Source organism: Vulpes lagopus, chromosome 3 (assembly GCF_018345385.1).
Source record: "Vulpes lagopus strain Blue_001 chromosome 3, ASM1834538v1, whole genome shotgun sequence".
NCBI classification, from domain to species: Eukaryota; Metazoa; Chordata; class Mammalia; order Carnivora; family Canidae; genus Vulpes; species Vulpes lagopus.
Genome location: NC_054826.1, coordinates 117687875 through 117703057, shown reverse-complemented (window position 1 = coordinate 117703057; position 15183 = coordinate 117687875). Strand labels below are relative to the sequence as shown.

Here is a 15183-nt window from a genome sequence, read left to right as displayed (position 1 = left end):
CTACAACCTTATCAAATGTGTATGAAGATTCTCCATTTACAGATGAGGAAGCTGAGACATAGAGAGGTTCAAGTTACTTGCCCAAAACGGCACAGGCATAAGTGGGAGATCACAACTACATTAGACTATAGGATACCCCAGAGTGAAGCAATTCCACTGAAGAAGCTAATCAAGTGACTTAAAATTTTAAATGCAAATGGAACCAGTTATGTGGACTATCATGACATCACCGGCTACGCCTTACCAACAGCACAAACTGTGCTGTGACTCTTGCTTATGGTGGGATGTCAGAAGTCTCACGGTGGGGAAAACCAATATATCACAACAGTGGACTTTATACCCAATCTGAACAGTCAGTAACAAATTTGACCCATCACCCAGGATGCTAAAAACACTGTGAATCAGAACCGATCTGCCTCATCCTCCTGTTATTCCAGCACCTTCTGTATAAGGGAGGGACCAGCAGGACAGGAAAAAGAAAAGAGACAAGCAGGGTTTGCACTTCTATGCCCATGGGCCCATGGACAACTCACGGGTGAGCTGGCACTCCACACTGCTCAGCATGAATGGCGGTTGCTAGTCAACGAAGCAAATGAGCTTTGCTCTCCCCATTATCAGTGCAAGGGCCAGGAAGACAGGAGGTATTTTGTTTTCCTATAATCCTTCAGCTCAAAAATCTCTACAATGTCAAATATAATGCACATATCTTTATTATAATAAGGGAAAACAACTTGCCACCAGAATGTAATGGCTTTCCATGGAGGGAAAGAGAAAAAACATGGGTGCTGTATTTCAGGTATCATAATGATCCCTCCTCCTCTATGCCAATCACGGTTACATAGACCTACACAACCTTCCGTAAACTACTGTATTTGTCTGAACTTTTACAAATGCTCCAAAGCAAGGCAAACTTGTTCCACTGTGTACCAATCTGACACACTTCATCAGCACCTGATTTCTCGTAAGTAAACATTAAGAGTTGGGTACAAGCAAAAGTGAACAATTTACATTTGCTCCAATTTTATATCCACATGGTAACAAATTTTCTTTTTTATCATGAAACTAGAAACACAAAACAAATTCCACTACCACATCTACTTTTTGAATACCCCAGCATGCTAAATTCTCTTATATTTCAAGAAAGGGAAATAATAAATACCGGGCAATCAACATCTCTTGCAACCTCTCTAACTTCTATGGGAGGCAAATAGTTTTATCTCCATCTTTTGGAGGAAACAATTTGTCCAAGAGTGTATCACACTCCTCATGGCTTGTCTCCTCACCTCCAGCATAGAGAAAACCCCAGCAATGTCCATCCCAGGAAGGCCTAGATTTCTACAAGAATCTTGCTCCTATACAGGAAACTTGTGCCAAGAACAAGATGGCCATCCTCTAAGGCAAACTGCAGGCAATTCTTCCTGTTTAATTCTCTTATTTACGGAGATTAACCAAAATGAGAGACTTGCTCATTTCCTTCCTCTTTCTAAGAAATGAGGTAAATAAAAAATAACCTTCCCAAAAACCTTCAGAAAAGGTTATCTAGGAAGAGTTCAACGCGTCTTGCCGACACAGATGACTATTAATAAAACATAAGGCAAGAGTCTGATTATGTACTTTTCTGTGGTTCCAAAAAAAAAAAAAAAGAAAGAAAGAAAAAAAGCTGAGTATTTTTAGCTCTTTCCAGCCTAAAAGGATTTGACCAAAGGATCTTCTCTGTCTGGTTTTCCAAACATTGATCAAAATTGACCAAGGTTATAAGAGAAGGTAAATCACTTCCTTCCCAGAGAGCCTACAGTATAAACAAAGGGCACATTCCACACTGCCAGTCATCAGCAGTGGTCTGATCTGGATTCCCATCGCTCAGCCCCCTTATGACTTCATTTCTCTTCTGATTACAGCAAAGGTAGGAGAAATGTAGGAGACACCCAGGCTATAAAAGAGACAAAATGGCAGCACGCAAAATCCTCACAGGACATTCTTCTAGACAAATATGGCTCAGAAAGCACCTCAGACTACATTCGGTCTTTGCAGATCACTCAAATGCCAGCTATCTCAGGGATTTCTCAATAGCTCTCAATAAAACTTCCCAAAAAGGCATAACTAATGCAGCCAAATACTAATTCAGAACAATGCAGAAATAAGTGGAGTTTATTCCCCCCTCAAGGTTTACTTTCTAAACATAAACCTGGTGAGAGAGGAACAAAAAGTTATTTGCATATGTAGGCAGTTTGATTTCCACCCAAATTTATGTTAGGACTATGCATATTTGGTTAAGCTCATACTGAGAAAAGCCTGGTGCCAAACAAACTCTCAGAGAAATTTACAGATTTCTCTTAAATCAACCACTTGAGATCATGTTGATGGCCCTTTTTGAATGTTTCTCTATAAGGGTAATCTTGGACCAAAAAAAAAAAGACAAAATCAAAGTTAATGTCATAAAACAAACCTTCATGGAAGAAAGAATGAGGTATTAGCACAGAAAAATGTCAAAAAGAGCAAGTCCTTTTCCCACTTTCTAAATGGGCTGAGAAGGGAAGACCACATTTCGTTCTGTGTGTGTGTGTGTGTGTGTGTGTATAGCAAATCATTATGTTATACCCCTGAAACTAATACAATGTTGCATATCAATTATTTTTCAAAAAAAAAAGGGACTGTACTTGACCAATCTATTCCAATATAGAATAAAAATAGTTCTTATTTTGCATTTCAAATTCTGCTGGACTTTTTTCCTACAAAGATGAAGAAAATATTCTTCCTTTATAGATGGAAGAGAAAATGGAACGAAAAATCAAGAATTTTCAGTGCCATATCACTGGAGGATTCTTCGATCCTCAACTACTTTCGGTATATTTCTAGGGAAAAGAAAAAAGAATGAACATTCTCAATTGAAGGGGCACCTGGGTGGTTCGACGGTTAAGCGTCTGCCTTTGGCTCAAGTTGTGATCCCGAGGTCCTGGGATCAAGCCCCTTGTAAGACTTCCTGCTCAGCAGAGGAGTCTGCCTCTCCCTCTCTCCTCACCCTCCTTGTGCTCATTTGCTTGCTCTCTCTCTCCCAAATAAATAAAATCTTTAAAAAATACTTTAAATGAAACTATGGGTTTAACATCTCCTGCAACCTTTCTAACTTCTATGGGAGGCAAGTAGTTTTACTCAGTTCTTTTGAGCAATAGTCTTGAACATTATTAGCAATAATAAACTCATCTATTAATATATAAAATCTTTGTTAAGCTTCTTAAAGCTAATTTTGATTGCTCTTCATATTGGTCACACAGGTTGCTGATAAACTAGATGCAGCCTATTATCGAACCCAATTTGTGTTCATCACCTGATTTTATAAGGAGTTGATTTTAGTGGAGACGCACATTTGTTGTCTTAAATATTTAAAAAAGAGAGGTGCCTGGATAGCTCAGTTGGAAGAGCATGTGACTCTATCTCAGGTTGTGAGTTCAAGCCCCACATTGGCTGTGGAACCTAGTTTAAAAAAAATTTTTTTAATTAAATATTTAAAAATGAGTAAACATGTTCCAGTTGAAAAATACTGTTAAACAATAAACTTAACATCCTGCACATAAAAATGCAAGGAATGGCCATGGTCTGAATGATATTTAGGGTCACCTGCACATTCCACTGTCTATGACATAAGCTGCCCTTCCAAAGATTTACAAAGATAAACACTGCCCTCAAAAGCGAAGAGCTAAGAAAATCTTGTTTTGCACATAAGGAAATGGACAGACACCAAATATTCAACTGTTAGTTTATAGAATTAATTTTCCATGCAAAAAAAAAATTTCAACTTTGTACACTTATGCATACTAGTGTACAGAAGTGTTGAATTCCTATATTGTACACACCTGAAACTTATATGATGCTGTATGTTAACTTTACTGGAATTAAAATTAAAAACTTAATAAAAAAACTCAACTTAATTTTCAATATATACTACACTGTTTCCTGTTCCTCTCTGAAAGATGTTTTGAAAGTCAAATACATTTACCTCTGAACTTCCACAGAAAAGAACAAAGATTTAAAAAATAAGAAGTTAGAGGGTGATAAAACTTGCTCAGACTACACAAATTCCAAACCTGTAGGAATCCAGATGTTTGGAATTAACATCTGTCTCTGCAGCATGTTACCTAAGTACAAGCACTGTGATACCAGTATTTACATAGACATGTGAAGGAGACGGTATTCTTACCCAGTAAAGAACTGATAAAATTGTAAAGTGCTGCATATAATGTAAGGAAATGATGTAACCAACTCAGCACTGAAACAGTTCTTTCTCCCAGCAATAATGACCCATGTGGGCTGCCTTGTACTGTCTGGCACCCCCAGAATCTCCTAGAACCAATCCTGTTAAGAGAGCTCGGGTAAAGAAGGTTTTAGGGCTCTGGCACAGAGCCCAACTGTGGCCAGCTTGAGGATCACATCCATAACTTTAATCTCAACTGTGCCAAGAAAGCACAAACCACACTTTGAAGTAATCATCTTGAGAGTCTTTGAAAATGCTCTGAACTTAGACATCTCCCTAAATCATACAGACTTCTTACAACAATGAGTACATAAGCAAGCTTTTACTTCATTGGGTCCATTCACATGAAAGCTTGGGATAAAACGACAATCAAAACTTCCCCATAGACTATCTTAAAAGCCATTTGTGGAGTCAACATCTTCTTACAAAGAATACTATTTAATGAGATAATAATGCAAGTATAAATAATAACCTCATGTGTAACACGTTAGCAGTGTTAGGTCCAACTACGTGTACACACACACACACACACACACCCCACCTTTACCCCTCCCCCCCAACCAGAGTCTCCCTTGCAGGTAATTTAAATGCCAAAACCACCAGTTCTTTGTCTTGGAAGAGATGCACTGCCTTTGGCAGTGTTTTCTTTTCTTTTCTTTCTTTTTTTTTTAAGCCAATAGATACAATAAATTATTTCCCAGAAGGTCAATTTCTGTTTTCGAAAAACATCTGAGTCACTAGAGATGAGAAATACTTTATCTAAAAATGCACTACAGTTTCTAATCATCCCTACCTGACATCCCAGATACTGGGCTCTTTAACAGTGAGAGAACGTGGGCACTGGAACCCTGGTTACTTACTTGTTAAAAAAAGGTTCGATGAGTTTTGATCTAGCCGACACATGAATTTTTGGAGGACTAAGAAAAGAACCTAATGAAGAAAAGAAGCAGAGTATTATGTACAGCCAAGGAGACAAAGCCTAAAAGTTCAGACAACAATCTATGTAAATCAATAGCACAGTTCATCAGGATAAGGGGCACTCCTCCTAGTGGGCAAGAACCACACCAGGTAAGTGTCGATGGGTCCTCCTTATGCACTCTCCACCCCTATTTCCCCCAACTCTGACCTCCAAGCCTCCCATTTCTTCCTGGGTGAGTGGGCCCCAGGGAAATGGTAGACAGGCAAGATCCGCCCCCATACACACCCCCCAGATTACGATGTGTTTGCCAGAAACAGGTATAGGGAGTACCTAGGTAGTTCGCCATTGAGATGAAGCACAGCCCTGTGATATAAGCATCATAGCCTGCCTCGTGGAGCTGTTCAGTAGCTGTGTCATAACTTGGAAATCCTTCTGCACTTTCTAAAGAGAAAAAAGAAAAAAGTTTTCCCAAGGATATCACAAATCATAAAGATGGGCAGTGTGCCCTACCAATCCAAATTGCATTGGAATATGCTGTCTAGGATAGAAATATCCTAGATGAGCAGGAAAAGGCTATCTACTTCTTAATTCTTTCCACATAAGACCTTGCAATGTGAGATAAAATGGTCACTGAAAATGAGGGCTTGAAAAAAAAAAAAAAAAAAAAAAAGAAAATGAGGGCTTGGGTCTAGACTAGAGAAATGGCTCAAGTGACATCATCCAAGGCCCAGTTAGAGGCTTCCTCACTGCACTCTGATGGATGCTATTTACAATCATGCACAACTTGCTCTATGAAGATGATCCCTCTTCCAACTGCTCTTGGAAGTCTCAAGGAACTTCTTCCTTGAGAAGGAACATTGGGACATAACAAGTATTTCAGTCATGACTCATAACAGCATGGATTTGTGCATCCCACTGTCTAAGTTTGAATCTATGTTCCACCATTTAACTGCTATGTGATATTGGGAAAGTCACTTCCACTCTGAGCCTCCACTTTAGCAGAATGGAGGTGAAAACCAAACTTCCCTCGTTCATGAGGATCAAATGAGCTAACGCCAGTAAAGCTCTCCCATGGTGCCAGGTACATGGCAAATGCTCAGTTACTATTATCCATCAATACCTCAGGTAACCCTCCGAAATGGCAAAAGACTCTAATCAATATTGGCAGGTCAATTCAACACTGCCCTCTGCTATGTTTTCAAGCTTAAGGATCTAAAGATGACGGCACAACTAACTCCAGTAAAAGATCAGAACTTGCTTTGGTGCTGCCCCTGGAACATGGGGACACTTTGTAGGAGAGACCATTTTATTTTATTTTTTTTTTAATTTTTATTTATTTATGATAGTCACAGAGAGAGAAAGAGAGAGGCAGAGACATAGGCAGAGGGAGAAGCAGGCTCCATGCACCGGGAGCCCGATGTGGGATTTCATCCCAGGTCTTCAGGATCGCGCCCTGGGCCAAAGGCAGGCGCCAAACCGCTGTGCCACCCGGGGATCCCCGAGAGACCATTTTATAACATGATTTTTTTTTTTAAGATTTTATTTACTTAATCATGAGACACAGAGAGAAAGGCAGACATAGGCAGAGGGAGAAATAGGCTCACTGCAGGGAGCCTGACGAGAGACTTGATCCCAAGACCCCGGGATCACAACCTAAACCAAAGGCAAAAATAAATAAACAAACAAACAAACAAACAAATAAATAAACCAAAGGCAGACACTCAACCACTAAGCCACCCAGGTGTCCCTTACAACATGATTCTTATGTCACACTGACACATACACTTGCTGAAGACAATGTCTGGGAAGAGTGACCTGGTTTAGAGTAAATTCTCTGCCAGGTACCAGAATATTATAGGGAAAGAATGGGATAGAACTTTAACTTATAGGGGTACCTTGATTTTGGCTCAGGTCATTGATCTCAGGGTTGTGGGATTGAGTCCCACCTCTTGTTCTATGCTCAGCGCAGAGTCTGAGATTCTCTCTTTCTCTCCCTCTGCCTTTTGCTTGTGCTCTCTCTCTCTCTCTAAAATATATAAATAAATCTTAAAAAAAAAAAAAAAAAACCTGTAACTCATAAATAGTTCCTAGAGCCATTCTGGAAATGAATTCCAAAAACATTATAACAGAACCAAAAGCATGAAGGGAAATGAACAATGAAAAGACTGCAACTGTTCTTATGTCAATATAAGGCTGTTTAAGCAAGAATCTTTTAACCTCCATATTAAATATTAGACTTTAAGTTTTAAAAAAGTCTTTTAACATGATAGCCAGGTAAATAATACCCTCTACTCTACCACCAGCTGAAACATATATTTCCAAAATCAATTATTTCCATCATACTGTTACAGAAATTTGGTCTAGGCTTTCTTCCCTCAACCTCACTCCTTTTCTTAATTCCTTTTTTGGACTATTACCCAGAAAGGGAAGCAAATAGCTGTAATCTTGGCTGCTTTAGTACCTTCCATTGTCAATTTCTGAACCATTAGTCCAATTATCAATGTCTTCAGAAGTTTGCAGGCTACAGCTAATGGAATGCTAATTACAGTGTCAGCAACTAAATGAGGTGTACAGGAACCAAGGAAGTGACATGTGCCAGATTCACCAAACACCTGGGTAGCGGCCATGACTAGACATGGCACCACATCTCTGCCTCGAGAACTATTCCTCCCCCCTGGTTTTCCTTGCTGCTGTTGGCCACCTCTGATGGGAGTCAGGGGTGGACACTCTTCTTCCTCATCTGTAAACTCAGTTCTTGGGCTTTTCTGGACAAAAAGCATATTTTCATTTGACCCCTGGCAATGAATCACCAACTCTTTGTGCTTAAACAATGCACCCTAGAAAAAAGAAAGACACATCAAGTTTTGGGAGAATTCCAAGCATTAGGAAATAAAAGCTCTGAAGCTTTACCTGCTAAACTTCTCAATGAACAGGCTACCCAAATCTATTGGCATAAAATAGACCTAGGACTATAAGACCATCTTTATTCAGAGAGCAGTAATTCAACACAGGGCATAAGCAAGTTAACTCAGCCAAAATCTGTAAATGTGCATGATGGTATCAAGCAGTTTCACCTTCCTCCTATGATACATATGATCACAAGGACTTCAGGCACTTAACAGGATCACTTTATTTTCTTACCAACTTTAGGAGGGTTGAAAGGCGTCTCTTTTAACCGCTTTTCCAATTCTGCAAGGGATGTGTTGTTAATGATATCCTGCAAACCAGAAAGCAGAGAATTATGAGCTTTAATCAGCTCAGTACAACATACAGTAGAGATTCATCAAATGTCAGGGCCAAAAAAATAAAAAAAAAGTATATCTAGTACTGCCCCCTCGTGTTCTTTAAAGAAACTTGGGAGTCATGGTTTCTTCAATGTGAGAGACAGCAGTGTCAGGTTCACCATGCTGCAAGTATCACCATATAAAAGGTTTTTGGAGATGTGTTTAAATACCTACAGAACTTAGGCCAGTGAGCTATACTGTTCAGGCATTAATTTCATTCAGTTATGTAAAGTCACTTCACAAAATAACAAACAATTTTACTTTAACCTGAATTTTTCTGATTAGAAAATATAACCAAAATATATAAAATCAAGAAAATTACGAAGTATGTCCATGCGTAACCTATTCAGAAATGCATTTTACACACACCCACACACACTTTTTTTTAGTAAGCTCTATGCCCAACATGGAGCCTAAACTCACGACCCTGAGGTCAAGTCAAGAGTCACATGTTCTACTGAGTCAGCAAAGCGTCCCACTCTACTCCCCCAAAAATACATTATATATTTTAATACTAAAAATGTTTACATTCAAAAAGAATATAGGAGAGGAAAAAAATAATTCCAATATCCAAGACAACCACTATTCACATTTGGTATATTTGTTTTTAGTCTTTTTCTAATTATTTTCCTTTTTGGATGTACTTGAAAATAACAATTAAACTAGACCAGAATTCTAGGTGGTAATTGATTCAAGCTCCTTGTATCAATTCAAAACAGTTCCAAACATAAGTTTATCAGTGGTAGCTCAAGTTTTAAAAATACCTTAAAAGGTTGTGTGCTGGCCATCAATTTTGTATCCAAGAGTCTAAAAAACAAAAGAATTTTTAAGAAGGTAAACAAAATGCACATCAATGCCCAAAATATATTTTACTCAAACCAAGAGCCAGTCTCCTGTCCTAAAAGCCAACAAGAGAATTAAGCACCTCTCTTACATTACACTGGGGCTCAGTCCTCTCAGCCCTTCTTCATCAAGAGGCTGTCAGGGAGGGCACAAGCTCTAGAACTGCTTGTACCCTGAGAGGGTGTGGGTTATATTGATTCCAAGAAGACGGCAGAGATCTTTGTAAGTTTTTACATGGTTTAAATACCACTGTAGGTCTAGTACCTGCCAGGCCATTACCAAGTACTAAACCACGCAGACTGGCACAAAATAAACTCTTGGTGGTTAAAATCTATATTTGGTGGTTTCATACCATTGTTATTTCTTAGAATTCGGTGTCAGAGATTGGAATAATGAAAAAAGACATGCAGAGAGACAGACACTAGTGTGAGAACCCTCTTTCTTTTGACATAAATGTGAAGAGTAATAGATAACAGGGCAGAATTAGCCCAGATGTAAGAGCAACGGCTCTACCACCACACCTGTTCATCTTCAGACAGGTCCTCAAACAAAGACTCTTGCTCTAGAGGCTCCACGTGGCGGACACATGATCTAGCAGACATGTGACATGTGACATATCAGAACTACCCTGTGACATTAACTGTGGAAGACACTCTCAGGTCAAGGCAGCAACTTAGAGATGAGGGGGGAAAAATCTCTAGCCAAACAGTTCTGGACTGACTACAGAACATTCTCAACTGGTCGCTTGACTGGGACAAGGCACGTCCAACGTACAAGAGAGACAAGAGTCAACTCTTGAAGATTTTGCCAATTCTTCCGACAGCAGGGTATGGGGTGAGAGAAAAGAGGGGTGCTGCCAACTTTCACTCCCTGTTCAAATTCTGGTTTCTAATGCAATCAAACCAATCATCAATTACAAAAGCAATCGGTCACAGTTAGACCCCTTAAACCATTAACCAGTTATTATCAACTGGATTGTAATCACAATCGGATCATTACTATTTTGGATATTTATTACCTATTTGTATCTTGTACAGTATGAGAACTATTTTGAATGAAGGACAACAAATCCTCAAAGAAAGCTTACCTGGGGAAAACACATGCTGTCATCTCCTTAAACTCATTTAAGTCCTAAAAAAAAAGATGACAATGACTTGCTACGATTTCACTATTACACTCACAATATTGAAAACATACATAAATAGTCAAGCTCCATAGCTCTTTTCTCAAACTGTGATACCTCACATGAGCCCTTTAAGCTTAACTGCCAGATCCATTTCTAGTTAATAATTACTTTCTAAAAATCATCACAATTCCCTCATGACTGGGAATCATAACAATCCAACATAAAACTTTTGCATAACCAAAAGGGACAAACCTGAGCATTTTACGGCTAAAGCAGGAGGGGAAAAAGTTTCTATTACATGTAGAAAGCTTTCAGTAATAGCTCTACCAAATGAATCCATCATAATAGTGAGGCTAGCAGAGTTATTTAAATAAAATGGCTTATATAGGAAATGGACATACTGTAAACTAGGTTATACCTTTACTGAAAATATCTTTAAAATGTTAGTTAAAATGCCCATTAAAACACAGACTTTCCAATATGCACGATGCATGCTTTAACTACTCATAAAATTGCTAAAGCACCAGTAGCAAGTGCCTAAATTAGACAATTCATTTCCCAGTTTATTTTCATCAGGGAGTCTAAAGCCAAAATGAGATGGATCTAATTTTGAATGAACTCATTTACATACATAATTGTCACGCCAGACTGAGTAGTCATACTCCTGACCCTTTGTAACTACACTTCTCTTCAGCGTTATTCATGCTTCGTAGCATACTGCCATTTCCAATTAGCTTTCTGAGCCTGTAAATACAGACTGTGTTTAGCTAGTTTGGAATATTTACCAGCTTTTTCAAGAGCTATCGTTAAATTAACGGACAACACATGAACAAGTGGTTTCAGTGCCGAGGTCAAAGAGAAATGCAATAATGACAATTGTCACCTCTCAATATTATCACAAAGCCTCACAAAGCAAGAAAAAAAAATAGAATTAGGGCTACTTCCAGGGCTATAAGGTAGACCCCTCTCTCTAACAGGTCATGGTGAATGATCAAGAAGATTCTTCAGAAGAGACTCTTCCCTAAAAGGCAGCTCCCAAATACAGATTCTTTAGCATATTTTTAAGCACAAAATTTGGTACCAGTGCATGTAAAGAGTTCTACCATTTTCAAGATGTTTTCTCACTTGCTCTCAACACTTCTTCCAAAACTAGGTGAAAGAAAACCGTTTTCTCCTGACAATGACAGAACACAAAGTTCAATTACTTATTCAGGTAGCTTTAAGTAATAAAGCAAGAGATGAAGCCATGTCTCCTAACCCACATCCTACTCTGCCAACAGACCTCAAGCTCTAGTAGGATTCCACTAGAACTGGATTCAGAACTACGGTAGTCCCATTCAAGGTAACATTTACCAAGTGCTTAGGTACAATGTGCTATGCTAGGAATTTATAGACATAGGCAATAAAAAGGTTACACTCCTTGTCCAGGGAGCTAATTGCCTAGAAGAAAGGGACAGCAGTTAAGAAAAGCCACATGCACAAGAGCTCCACAGTTCAGTGAGAGTTCAGAGAGAGGGAAAGGAAAGATCACCCCTTGGGCAAGGCAGCAGGCAGGGAAGACTTCATGGAAGAGGCATTTGCTGGATATTGGTAAGAGATAAAGTTGTACACAGCAAATGTTGAGAAAAGCCGGAGAAAAATCAAAGCGGAGGAAATTGTATGCCAAAACCACAGGCAAAAACACAATGCGGTTCCCAGGAACAAATGACCCAGTCTGGCTGGGAATAAGGAGAATAATAAGGGACTAGCAGACACAGGGCTGTTGGGCCAGATTGCATAAAGCTTGATATGCCGGGCTAAAAACCAGCAGCTGTATAGAAAAGCAGTGCATGTGGGATCAGGTTCAGAATTTTGAGCAGGGTCAGTGGTATGAATAGATCCATATATGAGAAGATTATAAAACTGGTACAGTCAGAAGATACTCATTTGTTAAATCAATATATAATGTCTCCTATGTGCCAGACTCTGGTGTTTGAAACAGCCATATAGGCAGTATTTATTTTCTTTTTTTTTTTTTTTTTAAGATTTTAATCACTTTCCTCTTTCCTTACCAGTCACTTCACTGGTTTAAAGGTCAAAAAATCATTAGAGGGGACACCTGGGAGGCTCAGTGGCTGAACGTCTACCTTCAGCGCAGGTCATGATCATGGAGTCCCGGGATCGAGCCCCATATCAGGCTCCCTGCAGGGAGCCTGCTTCTCCCTCTGCCTGTGTCTCTGCCTCTCTGTGTCTCTCATGAATAAATAAATAAAATCTTTAAAAAAAAAAATCATGAGGAGCTGCTATGCTTTTTGATCTCTTTGCCCAATAGAGGCAGTTGATCTGAAGTAAACATCAGCTCTTGAGATTTATCCACTACAAATTCACAGCTACCAAATTTGTTTTGAGACTCACCACCATGGAGTCTTTGAGTCCCAGAGCAGGTGATACAGTTGTCATGTGGAAATAGAACAAGGGGAGCAAAAGACCTACTATATTCACAGCAAGGCTTTACTGGACTTTTCCAAAGAAAGTAATCAAGATCCCGATGGAACAATGTCTCATGAGAAATGTGAAGTAGGGGATACCTGGTGGCTCAGTTGGTTAAGTGTCTGTCTCTTGATTTAGGCTCAGGTCATGATCTCACAGTCATGAGACTGAGCTCTGCATCAGCTCTACATGGGGCATGAAGACTAAGATTCTCTCGCTGTTGCTCTCCTCCCAAAAAAGAAAAGAGAGAGAGCAAATAAAGGAAAGGGGAAGACAGAGTGATGGGAAGCAAGCAAGATGAGCCTGTGTGCACAGTTAGGGAGCAAAAGAGGAAGAAACAAAAGAGAAACTCTTTTCCCAAAGAGCCAGAAAAGCTTATATCTTGGTGCACTGAGACAACTTGGCTCCAAGAGCAAAAACACGCCAAGGTTAACAGAAAATCTAAAGGAAGCAGCTGAGCAAGAGGTAATCACAAATTTTGCAGGACCTGATCCAGTTTAGCAGACCCAGAGCCCTTTCAATGGCCCCACTATGGCTAATGTTAGCCCCAGCCAATGAGAAGACCACGCCTGTGGCTGAGGTACCCCTGCCCAGCACTAACTGAGCAAACCACTGGCATCAAGTTGAAACAAATCTATGGCTAATGTTAGCCCTAGCAAATGAGAAGACCACGCCTGTGTCCAAGGTACCCCTGCTCGGCACTAACTGAGCAAACCACTGGCGTCAAGTCGAAACAAATATTCAACTCTGCTCTGCCAATGGCAGATGACTGAAGATCCCTTACAACAACTTGTAAGTACGTCTCTTCAAAATTTTACAACCAAGCGCCTGAGACTCTCTGGGAATGTGCTGCATACAAAGAAACAGCACTCACATAGAGAATGCTTTCTCAGTAATAAGGAATTATGATTTTTTCTTTTTTTTTTCTTCTAAGTTTTTAATTCCAGTTAGTTAACATATAGCATTGTATTAGTTTCAGGAGTACAAGATAGTGATTTGACACTTCCATACAACACCCAGTGCTTATCACAAGTGCACAACTTAATCCCCATCACCCATTTCACCCTCTGCCTCCCTGCCTCCCTGCCCTCTGACAACCATTTGTGTGTTCTCTAGAGTTAAAAGTCTGTTTCCTGATTTGTCTCCCTCTCTTGCTTTTTCCTCCCTTTGCTCATTTGGGTTTTTTTTTTGTCTTAAACTCCACGTGAGTAAAATCACATAGTATTTGTCTTTCTCTGATGGACTTGTTTTGCTTAGCATAATATTCTCTAGTTCCAACCACGTCACTGCAAATGTCAAGAAATCGTGAATTTTTAACCCGGACTGACAGGTCACTTACCGCAGGCAGTGGGCAGTAAAACTGATGAACTGTGTGCATGACATCCAAGAGCATATTGTGTCCAATAACGAGTTTTCCCTAAAGAAAGTCAGGGTGAAGAAGACTTCTTAGCACAAAATCATATTGGGGCTTGAGAGTGAAATGTATGGTTCAGAGTCTATGAGGATTTTGTACTGAACTTATTTTTTTGATATTAAAAAAACCATATTCAAATAAGTAAGTTAGGGCTGGCTTTATTCCTCTTTAAGAGTCTCAGAGTGTTAAATCCATTATGCAAAGTCAAAGCTCAATGACTTTGATTTCATTGATCTCTGCTTTTTATTTACTTTGCCACCCTCAAGAACCAGAAGTAGAAAAATTTTTATTGAAGAGCTCTAAAAGTAAGTGAAAAATGCTAAGTACGTTGAACTATCAATAATTTGTGAACAGGCTCCAAATATCTATTCTATGAGTGCATTCTTTAAACAATTCATTTATATATAAAAGACATATTCATAACAACACTGAAAGGTAAAAATAATCTCTAATTCTAGTAAACAGAATGAATTTTGTTTCCTTCACATCTATGTCAAAATTCACGAGGAATGTTCTTAAATTTCCAATGCAATTCATTGCTTTTTTGCCAAATGAAGTACAATATGGGTTCAATAAATCACTCCACTGTGATAAAAATTAAACTACCACAATGGAACACCAACTTAGATTTAGCCATCCAGGTGACACTATTTTTAACAAAAAGTATCTATCTGGTCATTACAGTGGATCTATGTCCCAGTGCATCTTCAGATATGTCTGGAAACATTGGGCTAAACATAATTACATAACATAAACAGTTACATACAAAATCTTCCCAATCCAACAGACAAACTGTCCTTTTGGGTCAGTAACACCACAGCAGTACCTGGTGCCAGATCAGGGTTTCTAAACACCATTATTCAATAAAAGAAACCAAGA

The 15183-nt window shown here is 39.2% G+C and overlaps 1 protein-coding gene across 1 annotated transcript in view; it reads right to left on the bottom strand.

Annotated features, from left to right (window-relative positions):
• PARN (poly(A)-specific ribonuclease) overlaps positions 1 to 15183 on the bottom strand; it is a 154554-nt gene that overhangs the window by 114606 nt on the left and 24765 nt on the right. Inside the window, exons 13-18 of the mRNA XM_041748340.1 lie at positions 14230 to 14307; positions 10383 to 10426; positions 9217 to 9259; positions 8310 to 8385; positions 5499 to 5609; positions 5110 to 5179 (exon numbers count right to left, since the gene is read on the bottom strand). Of these exons, the coding sequence (XP_041604274.1) occupies positions 5110 to 5179; positions 5499 to 5609; positions 8310 to 8385; positions 9217 to 9259; positions 10383 to 10426; positions 14230 to 14307 (422 nt within the window). The remainder of the gene's footprint in view (positions 1 to 5109; positions 5180 to 5498; positions 5610 to 8309; positions 8386 to 9216; positions 9260 to 10382; positions 10427 to 14229; positions 14308 to 15183) is intronic.